This window comes from Lynx canadensis, chromosome D2 (genome assembly GCF_007474595.2).
Source record: "Lynx canadensis isolate LIC74 chromosome D2, mLynCan4.pri.v2, whole genome shotgun sequence".
Lineage (NCBI taxonomy): Eukaryota > Metazoa > Chordata > Mammalia > Carnivora > Felidae > Lynx > Lynx canadensis.
The window spans coordinates 42367791-42395759 of NC_044313.2; the positions used below are offsets into that span (position 1 = coordinate 42367791).

General features: G+C 42.6%; 1 protein-coding gene across 1 annotated transcript in view; it reads left to right on the forward strand.

Moving 5' to 3' along the window:
* The window catches only part of GLUD1 (glutamate dehydrogenase 1), a 38707-nt gene extending 17793 nt beyond the window's left edge, over positions 1 to 20914 (forward strand). The window contains exons 4-13 of the mRNA XM_030333987.1: positions 578 to 641; positions 5327 to 5421; positions 9974 to 10153; positions 10885 to 11022; positions 11475 to 11612; positions 12053 to 12133; positions 13477 to 13600; positions 14377 to 14468; positions 18541 to 18603; positions 19491 to 20914. Of these exons, the coding sequence (XP_030189847.1) occupies positions 578 to 641; positions 5327 to 5421; positions 9974 to 10153; positions 10885 to 11022; positions 11475 to 11612; positions 12053 to 12133; positions 13477 to 13600; positions 14377 to 14468; positions 18541 to 18603; positions 19491 to 19598 (1083 nt within the window). The 3' untranslated portion in view covers positions 19599 to 20914. The remainder of the gene's footprint in view (positions 1 to 577; positions 642 to 5326; positions 5422 to 9973; positions 10154 to 10884; positions 11023 to 11474; positions 11613 to 12052; positions 12134 to 13476; positions 13601 to 14376; positions 14469 to 18540; positions 18604 to 19490) is intronic.
* The last annotated feature ends 7055 nt before the right edge of the window (positions 20915 to 27969 follow it).

The following is a 27969-nucleotide window of genomic DNA, read 5'->3' on the forward strand; positions in this document are numbered from 1 at the left end:
GTTAATACCTTCATATTCTTAGGCATTTATATCCATGTTGTGTATTCTATAACATAAATATAATATGCTCTATATAAATATAGTATATATTACTATGAGATTTTTGTGTTGGGTTATCAAGGTCCAGTGACAAATGTCTTAATTCAGTAAAAATCTTATTGTTTATCCTATCAGTTCCAAGTTAATTTAAGCCATTACTATACTTTACAGCACCAAAGTAACATCTGTTACAAACATAACATGTATGATTTCATTCTTTTTAAGATTAACCATTTAAATGAAAATATACCATAGGGATTGCTCATTGGGTCCTATATTAATACAAAGAGAACAGGAACTGGGATCTGAGCCCTAATTCTACTGTCTGTTGTTTATATGACCTAATTTGTGATCTGTCATTTTCTCATCTTTAAAATGGAAATGCCTGTTTTATGAGCTTTGAGGATTACACAAGAAGATAGGTGAAAATGTCCTATAAATAGAAAATATAATCCAACTATTACCTATCTCCACCAGTAGTTTTCTGTCAAAAACATTTGTTTCATTGTTGTTTTGTTTTCATGTTTTTCCTTTATAGGATAATGAATTAGAAAAGATCACAAGGAGGTTTACGATGGAGCTGGCAAAGAAGGGCTTTATTGGTACGTATTACCATGCAGGTTTCCGCAGAGTAGGAACATCTAAAAAGTAATGTTCTTAAGGTAAACTCCTGCTTTTACCTGTGTGTACATGGGTAGAACTGCCCTTTTACTCTGAAAAGCTGGGTTTTGTGACAAATATGGTGGATGTACATGGGCCTGTTTTTGATACATCTCTAATAGCAAAGTTCAGGTTCTCACTATGTAGTGTGGACACCAGACGGATCGCTTCCACCTCGTCTCCTTGTACAATCTCTGTTGTGATGTCCAGAAAGATTCTAGGAACTGAATAATACCTGTATTATAAACATTTTTTTAATATGTAGAAATCACTTTCACAGTAGTGATCCTGTTCTGAAAGCGGTGGAAAATCTGATGCCTTTGGAATTGGAGGTTCAGCACAGTGGGCACAGGCTGGGAGGTGAGGGGCCTTACACTAATAGCTCACGCTGCCATCACCGGCTGGTTTGGAGGGTTCCTGGGGCTCCTAATGTTTGTTACTAGGCCCTTTCATCAAACACTAGATCTCTGAGGTGCTGATCTTCACTGGCTTGATGTTTCCGTATCATACTGTCATCTATCTCATGTGCTCTTTCGTACAAGATGTGAATTCTTTGCTGTGATGTGTAAATATTCATTTAATCTTTGATTTTCAAGCAAATTAAGTCTTTATATTTCTTTTGTTGATCTAGAGGGATTCTAATTTGTTTAAATAAAAAAAAAATATTTAATAGAATGTTTGCCCTTGTAACATAAAGAAGACTGACTAAAATAAGAAAGAAAATCTACTCTTTCTCTGTTTTCCAGCCCCTGTGTTTTTATTCCCCAATATTCTCCCAACTGTTGGTTGACAGGTTCCTATGAACTTAAGATATCTTTATTTTGAAATGCCCTCTTTTTAGGGAAAAAAAAAGGACATGAAATAAATAAACTAGCATAGAAATAAATAAAAGTTAACACTAGAACTTTACCAGATTCAATGTCTTTCATCATTTAAAAGGCATGCAGGGGTGGGGGGGGCGCCTGGGTGGCTCAGTTAGTTGGACATCCAACCTAGGCTCAAGTCTTGTCTCTCAGTTGGTGGGTTCGAGCCCCTGTGCTGAGAGCTCAGAGCCTCAAACCTACTTTGGATTCTGTGTCTCCTTCTCTCTCTGCCCCTCCCCTGCTCTCTCTCTCTCTGTCTCTCAGAAATGAATAAACATTAAAAAAAAAAAATTTGTAAGTAAACAAACAAAAGGCATGTGGATTCCTGGCATGCCTCCCCCTCAGCACTGCTGTGAGCTCATACTACCACCATACCGGCAAAGCAAGGCACTGGGTAGCTGGAGTTGACTGCCTCCTTTACGGAAATGCCCACTACTTCTGAGATTTGGGGAACTGCTGTCATGTTCAGCCTGTTGACAGCCTTCATGATTTTTATATCGTATTTCCTCTTAGCTTAAGTCGCAAACGTATTTAATGGTCTTGAGTGGTTTCAGACTTTATTCAGTTGTATTTATTGCCCTTATCTAGAGTATAACCAGCTAATTTTCTCTACATTTATATTGTCAAGTACCTTATAATTCCAAAGGTTAGAAGCAGTTTGACTCCTTGGTTTAAGTACTGAGGCCTCATTGCCTCACACTGCAGCTAACCCGATTGTGGCACGTAGAGGGAGGTGAAGGAGTTCTTTCTCTTCCCCCAGGACAGAACTGGTCCTGAGCAGACTTCTGGAACTGATGTCATTTCTCCATTCTTCTCCAACTTCTCTTTCCACACAGTTTGAGAGTATGAGTTAAAGCTGGCTCGGAGTCCTGGCCCTGTCACATTGTGTGCATTTAGGATTAGCTTTTGAGTTTCTGCAAAAACAGTCAGCTGGGGTTTTCATAGGGATGTTGCCGTCCTCACCATGGTGAGTGCTCCAGTCCAGGAATACTGACTGTCCACGGACTCGGGCGTCCTTTAAGGTCTTTCAGTAGTAGTTTGTAGTCTTCGATGCACAGATTTATACCACTTCTGACAAGTTCATTCATAAATTGTGTGTGTGTGTATGTGTGTGTGTGTACGTGTATGCATGTGTGTGTTCTAAGGGATATCGGTCTGTAGGATTCTTTTCTTGCAATGTCTATGATATCAGGATAGTACTGGCCTCATAGAATGAGTTAAGAAGTGTTCTCTCCTATGTCTTTTCTTTTTTTAAAGCTTGTGAAGGTTGGTGCTAAGTCTGCTGTGTGAGTTTAGGTACCACGTTTGCAAACCGTGAAGTTCCCTTGCAATAACCTGATGTCTCCCTCCTTTTATTCTCCTAGTGTATCAGGCACCAGAATTGCCCTTTCAGCTCTTGCTCATGCTCTGTTAAAGCAACTGCACTCTCCAGCCAGTTTTTCACCTTCTTTATACTATTATGGGATTGAGTGATGGCATTTTAGCTTTCCTGAGGGTAGTTACATGTTCTACAAGGTATGGACTTTCAGACCTGTTCTCTGTAAGATATTTGAGAATTTTTCTGCAACTCAGGAACTATTTGTGATCTGAATGTCAATTTTTGTGTGGAATAGAAAACTCACAAGCCTAATAATATTTTGTGACTTTGGCGTTGGGTAGAGAGAACTGTCTCACCTTAGGCTGTCTAGATGAATTGAGGTTTTTGAGAAGCAATGTATCATGGTACGTTTCTGATTTACAAACTATATTCCTCATACTTGCTCCTTGCCAATAGCCCTTCTCCAACTGGAATTGTTATTTGAGCCAACAAGGTTACTTGACCCTTGATATTGCTAAAATACTTTTGTAGATACCACCAGAAGGATTCAGGAGCAATTTGGCATTGATACCTTGGGAGAAAAGCAGTATGATTAAACAGATCTTTACTGACATCCTCGAAGTATGTCATTCTAAAGGAATGGACATCATGAGCAAATGGGGATGTCAGAGGATGAGGCTAGAATGTGGAATGAATCCTTCCAAGTAGGAGAGTTATATGGAAGGAGAGTAACTTTGGGGAAGTCAGACTTCATGAGGTTTAGAAGCTGCCTAAAGGAAAGGGTACTCAACCCAGGAGGGTGACAGATTGCCAGGAGGAGGGGCAGGACTGTAAAGAGCAAGGCTTGACCACTTCACAGTTGTCTTATGCCATCTTGTGTCCATCGCATCACAACTTGTGCAGAGAAACACATCACCTAGGATCTGGGCGTCTGAGATGTAGGAAAATACTAAAACGTACCTTGTTCTATTGGTTAAAAAGTAAAAAATATAGAACTCAGGGACAGCCCTTAGAAAGAACTTTATTTGAGAGACTTAATAGTTTAATCATTTGGGGCGCCTGGGTGGCTCAGTCAGTTAGGCGGCCATCTTCGGCTCAGGTCACGATCTCGCGGTCCGTGAGTTCTAGCCCCGCGTCGGGCTCTGTGCTGACAGCTCAGGGCCTGGAGCCTGCTTCGTATTCTGTGTCTCCCTCTCTCTGACCCTCCCCTGTTCATGCTCTGTCTCTCCCTGTCTCAAAAATAAAGGTTAAAAAAAATTTTTTAAATAGCTTAATCATTTTTAAAGTTGTGTTTTCCTTTTTATGAAGGTAATGAGTTTGTATGATACAATTGACACAATATAGAAAGTTAAAAACAAGGCCGAAATGGAAACCTAGTGAACAAGTGTGAGCGTGTCCTTCCAAACTTCTGCACACAGTGTATACACGTGGAAGGATAGATGCTTAGATATTACACAGATCTAACTAGAGAGGGAAAAAGAATTTTATTGAAATAGGAACATACTATATACGTGCTGTATGAAACCTGCTTTTTTTCCACGTGTGTTTCGGTGAATATTTTTTACATAGATACACTGTATTTTATTTAGTTGACTCACTAGATACTTAGGTTATTTTGATTCTTACTATTTCGGGAGATGTATTTCTGTGTATCCCTACTTTGGCCGATTTGAGTAGGCATCATTTAACGCATTTTTATCTGAGATCTCAGTGTGGCCATCAGTATTAGTGCTGTCACTAGACTTTTTGTTGTTGTTGTTGCTGCTGCCTGTGGACTAACTTCTTATTATCCTCAAACTTTTTAATTTTCTGCGATCTGAGGAATTGAAAACTAAGGTTTAAAATTGCATACACTGAGTAAGCTTTGAACAACAGGCCAAAGCACAGGTGTGAAGGTATTAATGGGACTTAATTCAGTTGCTTCAACAATGTGTCTGTTTCTTCTTTTCCTACTTGGTGGGGAGGGCTTACCCATCCCTACCCCCGCCCCCAGAAGTGATGTGTTTCTGTGCTGTCTCAGACTCATACACTCCCTAACCATAAGAGTCATCCTTCTGTAGGGCAAGATGGTACTGTTTACTCTAACTGCAGTTCAAGGAACTGACGTCAAGAGGGGTACACTGATTTGCTTATGCTCACATGTTCAGAAGTTCAGTTGAGTGGCTCACATCTGTCACAGCAGAGCTAACCTCCAAACATAGAGGCAGGAAACGCCACCTTAAGAAATTACTATGTAACAGTGTGTGTGTATAATTGTGTAGTGAAACATTTAGCAAATATTTCAATTAGTGGCTAATTTCAACTAATGGCTTCAATTAGTTACACAGATGAAATCTAAAGTTTTCTAACAGTGGTAGCTTTGTTATTATAGAAAATCCCAAGGATCTATGTGTTTGAGAAGAGTTTATCTTAAAAGCTGGCACACTGCCCTTTCCTTGTGCCCCAGGTCCTGGCATCGATGTGCCTGCCCCAGACATGAGCACGGGCGAGCGGGAGATGTCCTGGATTGCTGATACCTATGCCAGCACCATCGGGCACTATGTAAGTACCCACCGAAGGTCCTGAGGGCCTCATTCGCCATCTACGAGAAATAGCAATTAAGCTCATTGTATGTGGAAGGTGAGAATTCTCTGGGTTTTTCTCCTCTCCTTTAATCATGTCTTGATTGACATATTATTTTACTTCCCTCTCTCTAGTCACAAACCATAAATGTAGTGAATATGGCCTGAGCTTTCATTTACATGCCTCCCCATCCTGAAAGCTGGGATGGAACCTCGAAAACGGATCACCTGCTAGGCAGAGCAGGACATGCTGCAAGACACTAGAAGGGAAGTAAAGAAGCAGATGAGGTATGGAGATAGTGTAATACAGAGATGGAGTTACATCTCTGAAAGAAGGCTTCCTGGACGAGGTGTCTGGGCTAGACCTTGAAAATGGGCAGAATTTGAACACGGAGGTTGCGGGGATAGGAGGAGAAACAGTAGAGCTCAGACCGTTAGGAGATGAGGCATATTAGAAGGGTGATAGAAGAGCGAAGAAATACATGAACTAGGACAAAAATACTCAAGGCCAGTGAGAGGGGAGCCTCTGGTGCTGACCCTGTCTTGGGGGCTGAGGGGGCTGGTGGTGTTGGGCTGCCCTGGAGCCCGGGGGCCCTGGGGGCTAGGGAGAAGCAGTGGTGCATGGCAGAGATAGGCTCCGCAGGACTGCAGTGGATGTGTGTCATCAAGGAAAAGGAGACCCGGGAAGACTTGAATCTAGGGGACTGAGCAGAAGTAGTGCCACTAATGCAGAACACAAAAAGAAAAGCCAACTTTCCGTTCTTGGAAAAGGGTTGGAACCTTGAAAAACATTTAAGGGGTAGGAATCGAAAGGGAGTTGAAAAGACGTACATTAAAAATGCATACATGGGAAAAAAAAAAATGCATACATGGAGTACCTCTGCCACACAAGCAGGGTTTCCAGTACAGTTGGGATAAATGAGAGCAGGGGAAGTTCTCATGCAGCGAAAAGGTGTAAGGGGGCCTGGCCAAGCCTTTGCAGGTGACATCAGAAAAGGCCTCCGTGAAGGAGTAAGCTTCTATTCTGCACTCTGAACATTGAATAGGATCAGCTGGGGAATGGGTGGGGGTGCGAGTGTGGCAGGCAGAAGGAACCACTGAGCAAAGTTCTGGAATGCAGAAGAGGGGAACCTGAGACTGAGAGGAGACCGTGGTAGCCAGAGGGGAAAGTGAGAGTAGGGTGCAGGAGAGGCCAGTTAGAGGAAGGTCGGACTAGATCATCACCCCACGAGTGACAGCAGAGACTCTGGTTCTTTGTCCTGAAACCAGAAGGAAGCTGGGGACTGCTAACTATAAGCAGGTGTGAGGCATTTTGAGCGCCACTCTGTGTGCAGCAGAGAATTGGGACTGTTGGGGGCAGGACACCATACAGGAGCCCAGAAGAGAGGGGGTACTGGCCTGCCCTGGAGCTGGGGAGAAATGGACAGACTAAAGAGGGATTTAGAGGGAAAGCAGTCAGTCATAGAAGAATGAGAAATGCTGAGAGTTCCATGTGGTGATGTTAAGGGAGGGGTTTCTGGGAAGAGACCAGTTCAGCAACTAGATCATTCATGGGACGGAGATTGGAGCCAGGCTGCAAGGGGGTGTTGAGAGAGGGAAGTAGGGCATGAAGAGTAGCCTTCCCTGAGAAGAATGGCACTGGACAGCAGAGAGAAGACTTGAAAGGTGGCTGTTGCCCAAAGAGAAAGGTTTTTGTTGTTTTGTTGGCAAGTTGACTGGCTATGGCCCCAGATTCCTCCATGTGAGAGACGATGGGAGAAAGGTGTGAACAGTAGAGGTAGCAGAATCTTCCAAGGGAACAAAGTCCTCATGAATTTTCCTTTTAAGGGCCTTAGTGGAAAGATGAGCCTTGGAGAAGAGAAATATTCCCTCCTGAGAAGAAGGAAGGGGGCTGCAGCATGCAGGGGAGGAATTCAGACCCCGGGCTGATATCTGAATTTCTGAGGGAGTGCAGTCTGTGGGTGGGAGCACGGGTGGGCAGCCTGGATTCTCAGGCTCCCTCACACACCAGCTCTGTGACCCACGACAGGTGCCTAGAGCTCTCTGTGCTTCCGTCTCCTCGTGTGTAAGACGACAATGTAATAGCACCCAGTGGGGATTAAGTGGCTAGTAATATAATGCACTTAGAACAGCACCCACTCCTTAGTAAAACACACAGTATTACATCAGGTGAATTGCATAAATCCCTGAAATGAAACAGGAGCAGTATGAGACTCTTGAAAGAATTTTTATTTCAACTGCCACTCCCTAAAATGATGCTTTTCCATGTCACCTTTTGATGTTAAATGAGTTCTGGATATGGTCTCTCATTCTTTTTAAGCGAGACGCTAGACTGAAGAGTGCAGAGTAGTGGGCCATGTATCAATCATTATTTGTGGCTCATTGCCAGTGGTTAACAACAAAAGGAAATTTTGTGAGGCTCTGCCAGCAAACCCCGGCGAAAGACTTCCTTCTTAAAGTGACACCAAAATCAGGGCCTAAAAGTAAGGAAGCTACAGTTTTTCTGATTTCCAGATGTAGACCTGAACATGCTGCAACTTGTGTCTAATCCTGCCCAGAGGCACAGGCCTGGGAGGGAGGGGTGTTGTCGGTGGGCTTCCGGGACAGTCAGGTGTGCTGGGGGGCTGGGGGGCTGGGGAGCTGGGCAGCTGGCGCCGGGTGGGCCTGACCTCGACAGGACTGTGGCTCCAGCATTTGCATTTGCACTGTTTAAAAGCATTTGGCACTAGGTTTGCAATTCTGCGTTCACAAGTGTTAATTATTCATGAAGGCAAACTGTGGGAAAACTACTAATTTCTGTAAATCACTTTACTAACTACTTTCTCTTTTTTTAGCTTTTATTCTTTTTGCTGGCAGTTATGCAGCTAATATAATTCTAAGTTGTCTTGGTAAAAATAGTTAATACAGATAAAATCCAGGTCACTTTTTAACTCACCCAGCTAGAACATCTATTGTAGGGTAGGACTATGGTGTGAAGTAAGGCACTTCATCTTACTTTACATGGGTAACAGAGTGCCCCACGAGTTTATTAAGTAGCCATACCATCCATACTTTATCCACGAATTTGAAACACCTCCTTCATTTTGTGTTGGTTTCCTGTATGTGGTAGGACTGTCTAGTTTCTCCTGCCCCACTGATCAGTCTGTCTCTCCTGCACTGTTCTGGCTGATACAGTTGACGGTATATTTGATATACCTCAGAAAGGACACTCTCCCAAGCCCTTTCATTTTCCTAATTATGGTTGTTTCTGAACAAAAATACATGGTCAGTTCACAGACTACAGAAAGACGGGTGGTGAAGACAGATCCTCTCCCACCCTGCTTTCCAGAGCACACTGCTGCCACCAGAGGCCCTCCCCTCACGGTGTAGGCAGGAGCGGCTCCGTCTCACCCACATATACCTTTCTGCTTCCCTAACCCCAACGATACCATACTAAGTGCACAAAAAAATGTGACTTCCTAGAAGTAGAATCTTTGGATTAATGGGTATTTTTATTTGGTAGGTATTCCTGCAAACCCCTTAGTTATTTTGCCTTTTTTTTTTTTAATTTCTTGAATACTTTTGTTAATCCACTCTTATTTGAACTTGAATATTATCTTTTAAAGTTCTTTTTTTTTAGGGGCGCCTGGGTGGCTCAGTCGGTTAAGCATCCAACTTCGACTCAGGTCATGATCTCACGGTTGGTGAGTTCAAGCCCCGCATCGGGCTCTGCACTGACAGCTCAGAGCCTGGAGCCTGCTTCAGATTCTGTGTCTCCCTCTGTCTCTCTGCCCCTCCCCTGCTTGTGCTCTTTCTCTTTCTCTCTCTCTCTCTCTCTCTCAGAAATAAACATTTTTTTTTTTTTCAACGTTTATTTATTTTTGGGACAGAGAGAGACAGAGCATGAACGGGGGAGGGGCAGAGAGAGAGGGAGACACAGAATCGGAAACAGGCTCCAGGCTCTGAGCCATCAGCCCAGAGCCCGACGCGGGGCTCGAACTCACGGACCGCGAGATCGTGACCTGGCTGAAGTCGGACGCTTAACCGACTGCGCCACCCAGGCGCCCCTGAAATAAACATTTTTAAAAAATAAAGTTCTTTTTTTTTAAGTGGCATTTTATTGAATTTCTAAATTAGTTGAGCAGAAGAGTATCTTAACCATATCGAGTGTTCCCATCTAACCAAGAACACCATAATATCTCTTCCTACTTAGGCTCCATTTTGGTGACGAGCTCAAGTTTTATAGTAGATTTTAAGACACATGTGAGATGTGTACTCCAACTTAATAGGGCTTAAATATTTTTGAGGGAATAATATTTTAAGCAGAACTATCTCTAGTTTCGTGATATTATTATTTGTACTTGATGATGTTAAATTCCTAAAAACCTTGTTTATCCCATTGGACAATATAGTCTATTTTATTATATATTTTCTAAGAATAGAAATCTGAAAAAGTAAGTTTTCTCCCTATTGGTGAATGTGTACCATGAGCACACACATAGTCTTAATGAGCATATTAGTTAGAAATGTGACATCTTGACTTTTTCTTGCAGGATATTAATGCCCATGCCTGTGTTACTGGTAAGCCCATCAGTCAGGGTGGAATCCATGGACGGATCTCTGCTACTGGCCGGGGAGTTTTCCATGGAATTGAAAACTTCATCAATGAAGCTTCTTACATGAGTATTTTAGGAATGACACCAGGGTTTGGAGACAAAACGTTTGTTGTTCAGGTAAGAATGTTTGCTTTTTTAAAGAATAACTGATCTACATAAAGGAAGTTTTTCAGTGTTTTTAGATTTACAGTTTTTAAAATGTCATTCTTTTGAATCTTTTAAATTCTAGAGTGAATGTTTTCAGAGTAATACATGCCTTATTTTTTGAACCTTGGTATAATTCGTGTGACTAGTACCAATTTAAGTGTCTTGCAGATACATATGAAACTATCACCAACTTCTTTGGGTCAAAATTGAAACTGAAATTTAAACTTTGAATTAAAAGTTGAATATTTCAACTTTGAGGAAGAATGGGCTTGCTATTTAGGTATTTTACTGAGTGGAATCTAAATTAAGTTGAATGCTACTTTTTTATTTTTGTTTTTGAATCCTATTTTGAAATAGAATAGAATTCATATGCCTCCCAGTGAGTGACTTTATGTTGTTGCAACCATAGGACACCTGGTCATCAGGGCCTAAGGATTTGGGTGGCGTGACTGACCACTGCCAGTTCTTTATAAGCCACAAGGCTGCACCAAACTAAAGTTCTTTGGGACCCATTATCACAAATTAATGGGTTCCATGTTCTGAAACAAATTGCTAAAGAGAAGCCATTTAGTACATTGTTTCTTATGGCAAAGGATTCTGAGAATTCTTCCTAAACTTACAGAAGGGGTACTGGTCAGAATCGACTTTACCATGTGCACTAAGACTTTAGTTTCTATATCACGTGTAATTGTTCTTTACAGGGATTTGGGAATGTGGGCCTGCACTCTATGAGATATTTACATCGCTTCGGTGCTAAATGTATTGGTGTTGGTGAATCTGATGGGAGCATATGGAATCCAGATGGTATTGACCCAAAGGAACTGGAAGACTTCAAATTGGTATGTCAATCTAATATCGCAGTAGTCTGACTACCCTGAATATTGTAAAGTTGAAATATGTCTTCTCGGGCGCCTGGGTGGCGCAGTCGGTTAAGCGTCCGACTTCAGCCAGGTCACGATCTCGCGGTCCGTGAGTTCGAGCCCCGCGTCGGGCTCTGGGCTGATGGCTCAGAGCCTGGAGCTTGCTTCCGATTCTGTGTCTCCCTCTCTCTCTGCCCCTCCCCGTTCATGCTCTGTCTCTCTCTGTCCCAAAAATAAATAAATGTTGAAAAAAAAAATTAAAAAAAAAAAAAAAAAAAGAAATAAGTCTTATTAAAATCTATTTCCATTGTTTACTTTTTAAAATGTAACCCAAAGAGCTCTTAATAGATGAGTCTTCATGTCATAGGCTCTAAACATAAACATTTAAACAGTGATGTAGCCATTAATTCTGATTTTTCAATCAATTTCAGCAACATGGATCAATCCTGGGCTTCCCCAAGGCAAAACCCTATGAAGGGAGCATCTTGGAGGCTGACTGTGACATACTGATCCCTGCTGCCAGCGAGAAGCAGCTGACCAAGTCCAATGCACCCAGAGTCAAAGCCAAGGTGAGAGCATGATAGAACCTGAGCTCAGCCTTACCAATGTAGAATGCCCTGAGGGTCATAGAAAAGCTCTTAGTTGGCTTTCCTTTTTTTTACACCTTTATTGGGATACAATTCACATACCACACAGTTCACCCAAGTGTAAAATTTCATAGCTTTTCGTATATTCACAGTTATGCAGGCATCCATCACCATGAGTTTCCTCTTAAACCAAGCTTCCAAAAAGCAGTTAGGAAAATAGAAAGGTAAAAAATAGAACGCTTTATAGAACACTTTATAGAACAAAATAACTCTTAATAATTGCATTCAAACTGGAGTTCTGCCTCTTCCCGCCCCCATTCCCCTGCCCATCCCCCTGCCCATACACACACACACACCTCTTGCACCTGCTGGAGGGGTTTGTGGTGATGTTGGTATTTCTGTATGTCCTGACTCTCTTGCAGATCATTGCTGAGGGTGCCAATGGGCCGACAACTCCAGAGGCTGATAAGATCTTCCTGGAGAGGAACATTATGGTGATTCCAGTAAGTCATCTATCTGTGTTTGCCAGGTTTTAAATGTACTTGAAACCCTAACTGTCTTCTGTGAGGAATTGTGGGGAGAAGAAGATCGTCATTCATTTCCCAAGCTATAGTGAATTCTTCATCTGTATTTTGCTTTTAAGTAAATAAAGTAGAAGCATGCTTAGTGTAAAAAGCCTATCAATTTTCACTTTGACCTGAACTTTTTCTTCCAACTTCAGGCTCTTTCTTGAGTATGTATTTAGCCTTCTTAAGAATCTAATCATAGGGCGCCTTGGTGGCTCAGTTAGTTAAGCATCCGCCTCTTGATTTCAGCTCGGGTCATGAGCCCATAGTAGTGGGATCAAGCCTTGTGTCAGGCTTGTGCTGACAGTACTGAGCCTGCTTGGGATTCCCTCTCTCTCTCTCTCTCTCTCTCTCTCTCTCTCTCTGCCCCTCCCCCCCTCGCTCATGTGCGCACTCTCACTCTCAAAATAAATACATAAACTTTAAAAAAAGAATCCAATTAGATAAATGTACATTGTGCTAGAAATACAAATTCTAACGTGAACAATGAGCTTTGGTGTAATTTCTAACCTTATGCATTTCAAATGTCCCTTGCTGCTTTACTCAGAAAGCGAATATGAGGAATATGGGTTTCGGTTTTCACTGGATAAGCATGGGGTTATTTGCAAGTGGAAGTTAGTGTGGACTTATGATGCATTTAGGACTTTTGCTGAAAACACTTAAGAAATTCAGTTTAGCTGAAACAGACTGCCCTTAGGTAGTAGGAGAAGGAACGCTGATCTGGTGAGGCACCCTGTGGACAATCCAGTGCATCGTTGAGTGGGCAAACAGTTTTGTCTAAAGCCTTCTTTGGGAAAGAAGCTCTAACCATAGTTGATCAAATGCTTGTTAATAAACAAAAAAGTTAATTTTTTTCAAAATGGAAAAAAAAAAACAAGTGGATTGGGAAGGACATTAGTTAAATTTAAATGTGAAATTCCTTTTTTTTTTTATATTTATTTATTTTGGGGAGAGTGCAAGCGGGGGAGAGGCAGAGAGTGGGGGACAGAGGATCCGAAGTGGACTCTGCACTGACAGGCTGACAGTATCGAGCCGATGCAGGGCTTGAACTCACAAACCGTGAGATCATGACCTGAGCCGAAGTCGTACACTCAGTCGATTGAGTCACCCAGGTGCCCCTGAGTGTGAAATTCCTGATACAATCTAAGATATATTTGGGAAGTTTGAAGCTTAATCTGCTTTGATGTTAAAATGGATCTCTGATGTTCATTGAAAGCTTTCAGTAAAGCCATGATCTTCTCATTTCTTTGGTGTCTTCCCTGTCACATTTTTGTGTGTAGGATCTCTACTTGAACGCCGGAGGAGTGACAGTATCCTACTTTGAGTGGCTGAAGAATCTAAATCACGTCAGCTATGGCCGTTTGACCTTCAAATATGAAAGGGATTCTAACTACCACTTGCTCAGTGAGTTCTGATGACCTTGTTCAAAAACAATCTTTGGGGCCAGCTAAAAGGCTAGAACTAGCTTACACTTGAAAAGGACTGTTCGCTTTTTGCAATCCTAGAGAATTTAATCTCAGAACAGAAAATCATATTCTTCTCTCTCATGAGTCTTAGGACCAAAAATTATATTCAGGTGTTTACCCCGTGATATAATGTTTCTATAACATCATCTATAAGTTAATAAATATAAAGAGTATCCTTTTAAGCCAGGAACTCCTAGTGAGACTCATCCATTCCAGTCTCTGGTTGCTCCTAGTAAAGGCCTTTCTAGCGTCAAGAATTTTTGGAGTCTTCTGATGCAAGTGTGGTTTTTCCTTGACGAGAGTAGCTCCAGAGTTAATGGTCCAGTCTCATCAAGCTGGAATAAGACCAGACCTCCAACCGAGCTTTACTCAGCCCTCTCTGAGAATCTGGGTGAAGTGTTCCATCGATTTCCGTTTCTTTTTCCCTCAGCATTTTCTTTTTAACAGAGCCAAGGAAAAACCGTGGTAATGGGTGTTATGGAAACAGAGCAGTGACCTAAATTCACATTTATGTAGGAATTTGGCAAAGTGCTTTATTCCCTTTTAACAGAGTTTTAAATGATTAACCCTTTTATGTCATTAGTGTTGAAGGTTTCTAAACTCTGTATTCGTTTTTGGGTTGTGGATATAGTTTGAGACTACTTTTGGTTGTACTTCAGTTTTGTTTTTTTTCCTACTAGCAATGTCTTAACTTCATCTCTTGGTTTTTTATAGTGTCTGTTCAAGAAAGTTTGGAAAGAAAATTTGGAAAGCATGGGGGAACTATTCCTGTTGTGCCCACGGCAGAGTTCCAAGACAGGATATCGGTGAGTGTGCTGTGACAGGATTACACTTTCCACACCCAGCCAGCTCTTACTTTAGACCCAGGCCAGTTGATTGGGGTTATGGGTGGTCAGCAATATGACAGTGATGATAGGCTCTGTGTGTGCTTTGTACACTCCTCTCTCGCTACATTCCAAATGTGGAGTAAGAAATTTAGTTTAAAATAAATATATTTAATGGTTCTTCCAATCTTGATCCTTGTGCAATACAGATGACTCAACAGGTGGTTCTAACCTAATTGTGCAGAATTACTATGTATCTCTTCAGCTCCAGAGAAATAGAATAGAGAAGTAAACATTAGGGGCGCCTGTCTGGCTCAGTCAGAAGAACATGGGACTCTTGATCTCTGAGCCCCACGTTAGGTGTAGAGATTACTTAAAAATAAATAATTAAATGAACTTCTAAAAAAAAAAAAAAGAAAATCTTTAAAATAAAAACAAAGTAAACATTAATTGAACTATATGAAGAATTGAAATTGCTATGTGGGCGTGAATAAGAGTGAAAGAAAGCAGGTGTGTGTGAATTAGCTGTTGACGGGACTGAGTGGTAGTGCTCACACGCCGTGAAGGGAACTTCCCCAGTAAATGCCAGAGACTTGAAAAGCAGAGTCAGGGGCGCCTGGGTGGCTCAGTCGGTGAAGCATCTGACTTTGGATCAGGTCATGATCTCACGGTTTGTGAGTTGGAGGCCCATGTCAGGCTCTGTGCTGACAGCCTGGAATCTGCTTCGGATTCTGTGTCTCCCTCCTCCTCCTCCTCCTCCTCCTCCTCCTCCTCCTCCTCCTCCTCCTTCTTCTTCTCTCTCTCTCTCTCTCTCTCTCTCTCAAAAATAAAAGTAAAACATTAAAAAAAAGAGAAAAGTCATAGGAAATAGGCCTAGAAAGGAAAGTGTTCAATCTCATTGTTAAAGAAATACAAATTAAAATAAGGTTTCTTTAATGTATTAAACTAGCAAAAACAATGGATCTTATACTCACCATGTCTGTAGCGAAACAGTTGTACCTTTATTTTGATGACAAGGCAGATTGGTGCAGCTCTTTAGAAATTTGAAGAGCTATTACAGTTTTCCTGCCCGTTGACACTATCCTAACATCCCCCCTGCAAATTTATCCTAAGGAAATAATTCTAAAGGAGAGAAATGGCTCCATGCAAGATGATGTCGTTGGAACGGTGTTTGCAGTCAGGTTTTTTAATTAGGTTTAATAGTCTACATATACATGGCAGGAATGGCTAAGTGTAATATATCTTCTGAAATATTCAGGTCATGGAAAGTAATGTAAGATTATATTACAACATGGGGAGCGGGGGAAGTTAAGGTTTTGTTTTGCAGAAGAAAAGATGCTTTTGCCACTCAGGGTATTAACCATTCCCCTAAATGAACCTTCATCTTTCCCGGACCATGTCTCTATTAGCTGCGGTCCCTCTGTCTGCGGTGCCCTGACCCGCTCCCTGCTCAGGTAGCCCGCCCCTGAGGATCCCTCTGTGGGCCGGAATCGCACACATCCTTCCACCACACGTATCCAGGCAGCCCTTGCTATGGCCACCACCCCTAGATGGGCTTCTTGCTCCTCCCTGTGGTCGCCTGTGTCCCAGCCCAGACCTGGCATGCAGCTGTCACTCAGGCCGAAACCTGAGGAGGAGTGCAGAGGAGGACAGCCAGTTAGTTAGGGAGGCAGCCCGATGGCTTGCTGTTTGTGCTCTCTGAAAATAACCTTTGCCAGGACACTGGCCTTCAGTGCTTCAAATTCCGGACCTTAATCCTGTGTCCTCACCTCTTACTGAAAGACTTGTCGCAGGAGTTTTGTAGTAAGTTTAAAAAACAGGGGTTTTTTTTCCCAGCTCCTTCCCTCTAGTTCCCCCTCCACGGCCATGCTCTGGCCCTTCCAGGCCCCACATTATTGACCGTCTTTTCACTGTCCCCCGTCACCCCGGGATGTCCTCTGTTCTCTGAATTCCACACTCCGTCATTAGTCACTCCGGCTTGTTTTGCTCAGCATACCCCTTGCTGACACCCGGGACCCTCATGAAACCCAACCGTGCTCCCTCCCACAACTGCAGCCCTGTCACCGTAATCCTGACCACGAAACTTAAGTGCGCAGCCGTGCTGTCCGGCAGTCATCCTACTTTTTCCTGGTCTTTCACTTCTCATTCCTTCTGATTTGGCTGTATCACACGTTCTCCTCTTCTCTGTCCCCTGCACTCCAGCACCTGACCTGGGATCTGCCCACAGAGAAAACAGCAGTCAGAGAACTTCCCAGCACCCAACTCCGGGCGCCTGCACCCTGTCTTCTGTCACAGAGCGACTCCGTGTGCCTGCATCTAAGCCCATTCTCAGCTCCCCGGGTGCACTGCTCGAGTGCGCATCCTCCCCCTCCTCCATCATCAGTCACTCCTATCAGCGTGCCGAATGCAGTCTTAAAACAAAATGCATCTCAATCCCAGCTCTCTTCCAAACTTTGTTCTTGCCGTGTGCATTTCCCTTTCCCTCACAGCAGACACCCTGAAGAGTTGCGTCCATTGCGTCTCCAGTTCTCCTAGGCTCAAACCTGCCCTGGTGCCCGCCACTCCGCCACAACTTGTCTTGTGCAAGCACCGGCATCACTAGATCCAGTGACCGCTTTTCTGCCCTCATCTTACTTCTCCTGTCAGCACCTGCTGTCACGAGTGATCGTCCCCCCTGAAGCTAGTCTCCTGGCTTCCAGAACCCCACATCCGCACTGATTTTCTTCCTGCCTTTCCCTCACATTGCCTTCTGTGATCCTCACCACCTCTCCACACTCTTAACATGGGAAGGCCCCTGGCCCTGAATCACTGCTCTGTCTGAATTCAGAATCTCTGTGATCTCACCCAGACTTCTGGTTTTCAGTCCATGTGTAGGCTGCCTCCCCCAACTAGAATATAAACTCCACGAGAGCAGAGAATTTTCATTATTTGTTTTCTGCTTTGTGCCCTGTGCCTAGAAGAGTGCCTGGCACGTAGTAACCACTCCATAAATGTTTGATGAGTAAATGAATGAGGGAGAGAAAGGCAGTACTGTACCTGTAGAACAAGTTTTTTCTTCCTAACTTTGTAGGACAGATCAAGGTTTGACCCAGCTGTTTGTTAACAGATACAAATGTATATAGAAATACACCTCCTGACATACAGAGTGCCAACTACGTGAAGATCAGAGTAGACACATTTGGGTGGTGATCCACTTTTAAGTTTTCATCTCGCATAGCAGGATATATGTTTGATAGCTAGGTAGGACATACTGGAATGGGGCAGTAGTTAATTGTCCTAAAATTGTATTGTAATTTATTGTTTGTTTATTATTTAGAGAGAAAGAGTGAGTGCACATGTGCACCTGTGCACAAGCAGAGGAGGAACAGAGAGAGAGAATCCCAAGCAGGCCCCACTCTGTCAGCACAGAGCCAATGCGGGGCTCAATCTCAGGAACTATGAGATGTGTGACCTGAGCCAAAATCAAAAGTCAGACGCTTGACCAACTGAGCTACCCAGGCTCCCCGTCCTAAAATTTTAGAAAGCGTTCCAAAAAACAAATTAGATACTTAGAGGAATCCATTGATTCAAATTGACTTACAGAAATAATTGGCATTGGAACGAGATGAGCACTCCTGAGTACACAGCCGGGTTTCTGCCACAGAGCACCTGTTGGAGGGGGCCACACTCCTTTCTGTGCCTTGTGCGGTGTCCCTGTTAGCTGGGAAGCAGAGATGAACACTTGTTGCCGTGGGCATCTGCGAATCGGGTGCGTGACCAGTGCTGGCCTCACTACTTGCCCTCCTGTTTCTTGTGCATACTTTTCTGTGTACGTTCATGTTACCATGATCTTATTTCAGGAGTATCTGTTCACCGTCAAATGCAATGAAAACTAAACTGGGGTTAAAGCACAACTATTTAGCTATCGAGATACTGTATGGAAATTAAATGTATCTTTGCCAAAAGACAAAAGAATTCTGTCTGGCGGTATATTGACTTGAGAATCCCTTCTGCTCTTACAATTGAAGCGTGTCTTTGTGTGGTTTTGTTAAACTTCTGGTCTTTTCCCTAACAGGGGGCATCCGAGAAAGACATCGTGCACTCTGGCTTAGCTTACACTATGGAGCGTTCTGCCAGGGTACGTGTGCAATGCTGTTTGCCTTTCTGCTGGTGACCTGCAGCACAGCTCAACCATGTCACCTCAGCTGCCAGATTGTGTGTGCTGTGGTCGAAGACAGCAGTCTGTTTACACGTTCTTCATTCATGTGTAGCAAAATGCATGCTTGTTCTGTCTTAAATGATGGGCAGTGTTTTCAGGGTGTTCAGTATGTCTGCCGGGCTTTGGGAAATAAATGGTAATACCAGGTTAGGCGGGAATGGTGTTCGGCAGTTAGCTTTAGCTAGACATCACACAGTCAGCCAAACTGGATTGTAGTTGAGTACACCACTCTATTATCGCTACAGGAAACTACCTCACTGGAGAATTTGGTATAAACAAAAGGTTTTTTGACCCCTTGCTCCTTATTTCAAGACCTTAAACGCACTTTGATGCGTTTCCCTCATTTCTTCTTGAGTTCAAACTCTGTCCACCCACCCTTAAGTTGAAATAGCACAAGCAGCCATTGATGATGGTGCTCGTTGTTAATTTGTTGTAACAATTTGTTGTCAATACAACTGATATACCGTAAATTCACCCTTTTAAAGTATACGGTCCACAACCTTAAGCATATTCACAAAGCTCCAGCACATTTTCAGCACCCCATTCTGAGTTTTATAAAATTATCACCAAGTCTAACAAGGAGCTTACTCCAGATAACAGGGCGTCTAAAGGCCGGAGACAGCTCACATCTAAAGAGCAGCTCCTTACTGCTGCCTAGTCAGTGGCGTACTTTGGTTGCAGAGAACAGGTCCTTCCTGACGGGTTCTGTGCCTGAGTCCTGCGCTGCCGTGGTGGCCGAGGCTCCTCGCACCGGGCCCGCGTGTGCCCCGCATGCACACTTCACCGTGTTTTCTCCTGCCTTTCAGCAAATCATGCGCACGGCTATGAAGTATAACCTGGGGTTAGACCTGAGAACGGCTGCCTATGTCAACGCCATTGAGAAAGTCTTCAAAGTATACAATGAAGGTGTGTGACCTTCACCTAGATGGAGTGTGGCTGACCTCTTCACTGCCCTCTTCCCTCTTCATCTGCAGGCCCTTCACAAGTTTACATGTAACCACAGGAATCTGCTCTCTCTCTCTCTCTCTCTCTCCTCTCTCTCTCTCGACTTAATAGATATGGACATCATTCTCAACAAGTCAGTCCAAATCAGGCCCTTTGAGAAAAAAGAAATTAAGGTTAGGGGATCATGTACAAGCTGATGAATATGAAAATAGAAATTACCTAAGCCAGAGAGCGATTTGGGTATTTTGCCTTTAAATGAAAGTCCCTTCCATCCGGCTATACCGCCTTGCTCCGCGGCTGCTTCCCAGTACAGCCAGAGCTGTGGCCAGGAAAACACCTGTTATCCAAGAGCAGTCAGTTGCTTATTACTTCAGCTCTGGACAAGTCTGAGACGTGCTGTAACTTTGACACATCTAAGTAGTAGGTGTGTGGCATTTTCAGAAGGTGGCATGGTCCTCAAGTGAGTTACTGGTATTTTTACATCAGCAAAATAACTCAATTTTACAGATTGCAACAAAAATAAAAGCTATTTCTCTTTATGCATTTTATTCTTTAGAATAAAATAAGTATGTGCTTGCTGTAATAAATTGCCTTTAATCACTTAATAAGCCTAACCTTGACTCAAGCAGTGAATGCCTATAAACATAATAAATGAAAAAGCTAGTATTTTTATAACATAAAACAGTATCATTTATAGCTTATCAATCATGTATTGTCCAGCAAAAATAAAAGGCCCGATGGAGAATTAAGTTATCTTCGTAACTGCAAATGATGGAGGCTATTTTTGTTAAGACTGTCAGAATTCACTAACCACAATTACGACATATAGTCCAAAGAGTGCAGTAACCTCCTTATCATGTTAATTAATTGTTCTCTGTTGAAGATCTACTGTGTTGTCTAATTGAACAATAATTCAAGTTGAGCGTCCCAGAAAAAATACCACTTGGGCTCCCACTTTGGAGTCTTGCTGGCGACTCTGAGCCGTGCCAATGGCCCCGACTCGCCCTGACTTTGTGTCCTCTGTTAGAGGCCTGTATTCTGCACACAGCTTCATTACCAGTGGGCTGAAAACAACCTTGGGTTGAGTGTTTTGTTTGGGGGTTATTTCGCCAAGGCCTTTTGAACAGTAGTGTCCCAATGAAGTTCTAGATATTATTTATGTAAGAATGAGCTTTTTTTTTTTTAAACGACAATATCCTTTCAGAAATTTCTAACTACTTTGTAACTGCATGACTTAACCTGGTGATAAAAGCAGTTATTAAAAGTCTACCTTTTCCAAAGCTTATGTTTCTCTTCTGTGTTTTATATTTGATAGTATCTCTTTAGTAAATAATAAAACTACAGTTGGGTTTCTAAGGACTTTGCAACAACCACCTATATAACACTTCTTCCACTACATTATGAGCTGCCCAGATTTTATTAGTGAATTCTTTTGTGTTTCATTCTGTTAAATAGTATCAATGGCTATTCTTGGAAGAGGTTTTAGTGCTCAAAGCTGATATACTGAAGTAATTCTTAGTGTCTCTTTTTAATGAAGGACATTTTCATCGATTGGGGTTTTTGTTTTTAATAATTTAGCCACAGAATGTAACAACTTAAGACAGAATACTAACCGTGGTCAGCAGAACTGGATCCTAGACCCGACTCTGCCAGTAACTTAGCTGCCAAATCTGAAACTTACAGCTGGACTCTGTTTTGTCCTGATTCTGTCCAGAACATCTCTGCGGTTCTGAGTCGGGCAGTGGATGAACAAGCCCCCTGGGCACCGTGGACACAGTGAGCCCTTCCCCAGCTGGTCTGTCTACTTGCACTCTGGGTGGAGCTCTAACATGTGGGGTTGCAGAGCGATAGGCAAACAAGTCCCAGCATATTTGGAACCGGGAGGGGCAGTCAAATCAGGTCATGTGCAAGAGGGATGACAAGTAAGTCTTCGCTGTGGCCTGTGGCTAACATTAGGACTGATTTATAAGTGATTTTTTAAAGATTAGATACACATCGATGTGTTACCGAGATTCGTGTGGGAAAACCGGTATTGTGCTTGCTGGCTATGTAAAGACAACACGGTGCTGGTGTCAGCCTTGGTTTCTGGGGATTTGAGTTTGAAAATTCTGGTCAATTAGTCTTTCAGCTTCACTGAAATTTTCTAGTTTATTTACGTTTATAATTCTTTCAAAAACTTGACATATAATACTCTAAAGTTAAGTTGCTTCTGAAAGAGCCATCGACAGCCTGTGTTTACACTGAAGAATGCTGCCTCACGAACCTCTGCCCCCAGAATGTGTTTAATTACCCTGATAGGGAAATGAGGCACAAAAGCTTGGCTTTTGGGTGTTGTTATTGTTGTTGTTGTTGTTGTTGTTGTTGTTGTTGTTGTTGTTTTAAGCAGTGCTTCTGGCAGCTCAATTACTAGAATTGGTGATTTACTTTAAAAAAAAAAACAAAAAACCTTAGCATCTTAACTCGCAGGCTTTAGGTAAATTCATCAATCCCTAAACATCTCTGGTAGACCTTCTTAGCCGTGCCACACATTAAAACAGTCAAAACATGGCACGTGAAGAAAACTACATCTGTGAAGCTAGCACAGAGAACCCTGCAAAAGAATTTTCTTTAATTTTTTTTGTTTGTAATATGGGCGTTCTGATTTGTTTTTTTGTTTTTTTCACCAATAACTTTTATTGGCTTCTTTGTTTTTTAATCAAAGCTTCCACAGTGGTTTAGACAGTTTCTTAACCTCAACACTATTGACATTCGGGGCCAGGTAGTTCTTTGTTTTGGGGGCTGCCCTGTGCTTTGTAGGGTGCTTGGCAGCACCCCTGGCCTCTGCCTATTAGATGCCAATAGCATCTCTCAGATGGGACAATCAAAAATGTATTCACATTGCCAAATGTCCCCTGAGGGGCGCCTGGTGAGAATTACCGGTATAGAGAGCCAAGTAGTTCTACAAGTCTTACCGTGAACAACAGCTTATCCCTCCCATCTGTACACCCCACCTCACCATTCTCTACGCCCCACAGGCAACCACTTTCAGCAACTTTAAATGTTTCATTTTCATTGTATTTAAATCCTTTGCTCATTTTTTAATTGGGTTATTTTTTTTTAATGTTTATCTTAGAGAGAGACAGAGTGTGATTGGGGGAGGAGCAGGGAGAGAGAGGGAGACAGAATCTGAAGCAGGCTCCAGGCTCTGAAATGTCAGCACAGAGCCCAATGCGGGGCTCAAACCCACGAACTGTGACATCATGACCTGAGCCAAGTCAGACACTTAAACAACTGAGCCACCCAAGCTCCCCTAATTATATTTTTATAATATAATTTATTATATAATATATATTATATCATTTTTATATAATTATACTTTTGTTGTTGGTTTGTAAGAGTTCTTCATATTTTCTGGATATGTGACCCTTATCAGATATATGATTTGTAAGTATTTTATTCTGTTGGTGTGTCTTTTCCATTTTTTGATGGTACCTTTTAACACAAAAGTTTTTGTGTTTTTTTGGCAGTGGGGGGGAATTCAGAGAGCAGAGAGCAAACTGGGGAGAGGAGCAGAGAGAGAGAAACTCAAGCAGGCTCCACACTCATCATGGAGCCTGATGTGGGGCTTGATCCCAAGATCCTAGGATCACAACCTGAGCTGAAGTCCAGAGTCAGATGCTCAACTAACCAAGCAACCCAGGTGTCGCTGTTTTGTGTTTTTTTGACAGAGTCCCATTTTATTTTTTCTTTGGTTGCTATGCTTTAGATGTTACAGCTAAGACACCATTGCCCAATCCAAGGTTACACAGGTCTGATGAATAACAAATGTTTGAAGAATTAACACAAATCCTTTTCAAACTCTTCCAAAGAAATAGAAGATGAAGAAACACCTCCTAGGAGGCCAGCATTATTCTGATACCAAAGCCGGACAAAGACATCACAGGAAAAAGAAAACCACACCAGTATCCCTTATGAATGCGGACACAAAAATACTCAGCAAAATACTAACAAACTGAATCCAACAGTTCATTACAGGTGTGTTACACATCATGACCAGGTAGGACTTCTCAGGAATGCAAGGGTGGTGCAACATAAGAAGATCCATCACCGTCACATTACGCTCCATTAAAAGAATAAAGGGAAAGAAAGAACACCTAGTCATCTCAATAGATGTGGGAAAAGCATTTGACAGGATTCAAGACCTTGTAAGAAAACAACCAGCTAGGAACAGAAGGAACTTCTAAACATGACACAGGCATTTGCAAAAACCCACAGCTCCCATCATACTGGTGAAACCAAAGTGGTATCTACATGCAGTGGAATATGAATGAAGCCAAATGCAGAGGGTCACATGCTATATAAGTCCAGTTATGTGCCATATCCAGAATAGAGAAATCCGTAGATATGGAAAGCAGATTTGTGATTGCCAGGGCCTGGGGGGATGGACGGGGATGGTCAGGAGTGATTACTTAATTGGTAGAGGGTGTTTTTCTGAGGTGATAACAAAGTTTTAAAACTAGGAGTGACAGGGCACCTGGGTGGCAGAGTCGGTTAACCTTCAACTCTTGATTTCAGCTCAGGTCACCATCTTGTGGTTGTGGGATTGAGCCCCACGTCAGGCTCAGCACAGCACAGAGCCTGCTTGGGGTTCTCTCTCTCCCTCTCTGCCCCTCCTCCACTTGTCCCTTCTCTCTCTTGCACTCTCTGTCTCTCTCAAATAAACTTAAGGGGCGCCTGGGTGGCTCAGTTAAGCATCCAACTTCGACTCAGGTCATGATCTCACAGTCTGTGATCTCAAGCCCCACGTCAGGCTCTGTGCTGATAGCTCAGAGCCTGGATCCTACTTCAGATTCTATATCTCCCTCTCTCTCTGCCCCTCCTCTGCTCTCTCTCTGTCTCTCAAAAAAAAAAGCATTTAAAAAAAAATTTTTTTAAGTAAATAAACTTAAAAAAAAGACCTTAAGAGTGATAGTTGTATAACATTGTGAATGTGCTAAATGCCACTGGACTATACTCTAAAACATTTAATTGTGCATTATATAAAATTCACTTAAATTAAAAATTAGTGAAGGACTACCAAAAAAAAAAAAAAAAACCCCACTCAGCATTGAACCTCAGGAAGCATCCAGGGAGTCTAGTTGCAAGTTGGCCAAAGTTTCTGAGGACACATGTTCACAGCAAGTATCCTGTGGGGGGGGGGGGGGGGGGCGGCAGTGGGTTCTGCTCTAAGCACACCCTCCCCTGGGAAGCCTGGAGTACCAAGTATGAGCACAGACCACTGTGCTCAGGGAGTTGCAGGAACCCGGGGCTGTGTGGACCTTTTGAAGCTAGGGGACAGGTCAAGGCCTGGGTCTGCCAGATCTCCCCTGATGACAGCAGGGTGAGCAGCATGGAGTGGTGGTCCTATGGGTTAAGGGGACTGTGCCAATGTGAGGTGAAAAGGCTGTGGTTGCTGGATATTAGAACTCCTGGTTGACGTCTCTCAGCGCTTCGAATAGGTTACCCTATTGCCTCTGACCCCTGGTTTTTGATGAGAAGTCACCTGTTAATCTCATTGAACCTCCCTTTTCTGTGATGACTTCTTTTTCTGTTTCAAGAGTCTCTCTTTGTCTCTGGATTTGAACAGTTTGATTAGGATATGCCTAGGTGATATCTATTTGAGTCTTCCTCCTTGGAAGTCTAGGTTAGTTAAATTTTCATCAAATTTGTTTTCAACCATTATCTCTTCAAATACTCTTCCTGCCTTTCCTCTCCCTCTGGTACTCCCATTGTGCATAAGGGAGCATTCTTGACAGTGACCCGCGTCTCTGAGTCTCTTCATCTTTTTTGGTTCATTTGTTTTGCTTTCTGTTCTTCAGGTTGGATAATCTCAAGGTATCTTCAAGTTCGCGGAATCTATCATATATCTGCTCACATCTGATATTGGGCCCTCGAATGAATGTTTTCTTTCAGTTGTGCTTTCAACTCTAGAATCTCTATTCCGTTATTTTTGATAATTTCTATCCCTTTGTTTGTATTCTCTATCTGGTGTTGATCTTACACTTTAATTCTGTAAATGTGGTTTCCTTTAGCTCTTTGAACATGTTTAGAATAATTGATTTAAAGTCTTTGGTAATGGGGCGCCTGGGTGGCTCGGTTGGTTAAGCATCTGACTCTTGATTTCGGCTCAGGTCATGATAGCATGATTTGTGGGTTCAAACCCCACACTGGGCTCTGCGATGACTGCACAGAGCCTACATGGAATTCTCTCTCTCTCCCTGTCTCTCTGCCCCTCCTCAGGTCTCACTCTCTCAAAAGAAGTAAATCAACTTGTTTTAAAAATTATATAAATAAATAAACTTTAAAAAATAAAGTCTTTGGTAGGTCCAATATTGGGGCTTACTCAGGCACAGTTTCCATTTTTCCCCCCTTAAGTGGGTCATAATGTCTTTCCTTGCAAATCTTTTTTTTTTTTTTCCAGAAAACTAGACGTATTAAATAATACACTGTGGCCACTCTGAAGTTGGATTCCAGGCCCTTCCCCCGAGATTGCTTGTTGCTTTTTGTTGTTGACCATTTGTGTAGTAAACTTTTCTGAATTAATTCTATAGTCTGTTTTTGTTTTTGTTTTTTGCCATTGAAGTTTCCACTCAGCTTAAGTGGTCAGCTAATGATCAGACAGATTTCTTTAAGTACCTAGAACCAACAGGTCTGCCTTCTTTGCCAGGGAACTCGTGCAGGTTGGGCCTCACCTCCAACACTCAGTTCGGCGGTTTATAAATCTCTGCCTTGGTTTCACTACCTGCTTGCACAGAGCCTCAAGATTGTTTAGAGGTGAGAGCTTTGAGCCTTCTCTGGTCTTTACTGAGCATGCGCACAGCCCTACACATGTGCATGGACTTCTAGATTCCCAGGAACATGTTGGAATTTTCAAAGTCCCTATGGATATCTCTTTCCTCAGGTTTTCCTTTTAAGCTTTTTGCTTAGCCTATTTTCCCAAACTGTTATGTACCACCTTTAGCACCCACCAACTTAAAAAATTGACTCTGTTCTATGACAAACAGCCGGAAGGAAAAGGCTGCTTACATTAAGTGAGCTCCTAGTCTGGACAAATAGAGGCAGCCTTGCAATTGGGTCTTCCTAGGAACCACCAGTCAAGTGAAATAATCACAGTTCTCTGGGAATGAGGCTTTGAAGGAACTCCAACTCTGTTCAGTGCTTTCCAGTAACTGCCAGGCTGTTGGTTTTCAAGGCTACCATGGAGCTGGAAAAGGTGGGGGCGGGGCATGGGTGGCACAGAATAGGGTAAGCTAAAAACATCACAAAGCTTGCCATTCTTAACAAGATTTTGTTTATTGAATTTGTTCTACATAAATGATCCCTGGATGGCTGTAAGCCTTTGGTTAAGAATTCTGAAAAAGTTGATGGGAATGCAAGCTGGTGCAGCCACTCTGGAAAACAGTATGGAGGTTCCTCAAAAAATTAAAAATAGTGGGGCGCCTGGGTGGCGCAGTCGGTTAAGCGTCCGACTTCAGCCAGGTCACGATCTCGCGGTCCGTGAGTTCGAGCCCCGCGTCGGGCTCTGGGCTGATGGCTCAGAGCCTGGAGCCTGTTTCCGATTCTGTGTCTCCCTCTCTCTCTGCCCCTCCCCCGTTCATGCTCTGTCTCTCTCTGTCCCAAAAATAAATAAACGTTGAAAAAAAAAAATTTTTTTAAAAATTAAGAATAGAACTACCCTATGACCCAGCAATTGCACTACTAGGTATTTATCCACAGGATACAGGTGTGCTGTTTCGAAGGGGCACATGCACCCCCATGTTTATAGCAGCACTATCCACAATAGCCAAAGTATGGAAAGAGCCCAAATGTCCATCAATGGATGAATTCATAAAGAACATGTGGTGTATATGTACAAGGGAGTATTACTCGGCAATCAAAAAGAATGAAATCTTGCCATTTGCAACTACGTGGATGGAACTGGAGGGTATTATGCTAAGTGAAATTAGAGAAAGACAAAAATCATATGACTTCACTTATATGAGGACTTTAATAGACAAAACAGATGAACATAAGGGAAGGGAAACAAAAATAAAAACAGGGAGGGGGACAAAACAGAAGAGACTCATAAATATGGTGAACAAACAGAGGTTACTGGAGGGGGGGATGGGCTAAATGGGTAAGAGGCACTAAGGAATCTACTTCTGAAATCATTGTTACCCTATATGCAAACTAATATGGGTGTAAATTTTTAAAAAATAAAAGTATTCTGAAAAATATTCTGACTATATTTTTGCCAGTTTTCTCATTATTTTTATGGAGGAGGGAATTTTTGGAGGTCCCTGCTCCACCAGTTTCTCAGACGTCACTGTTGCTTTTTTTTTT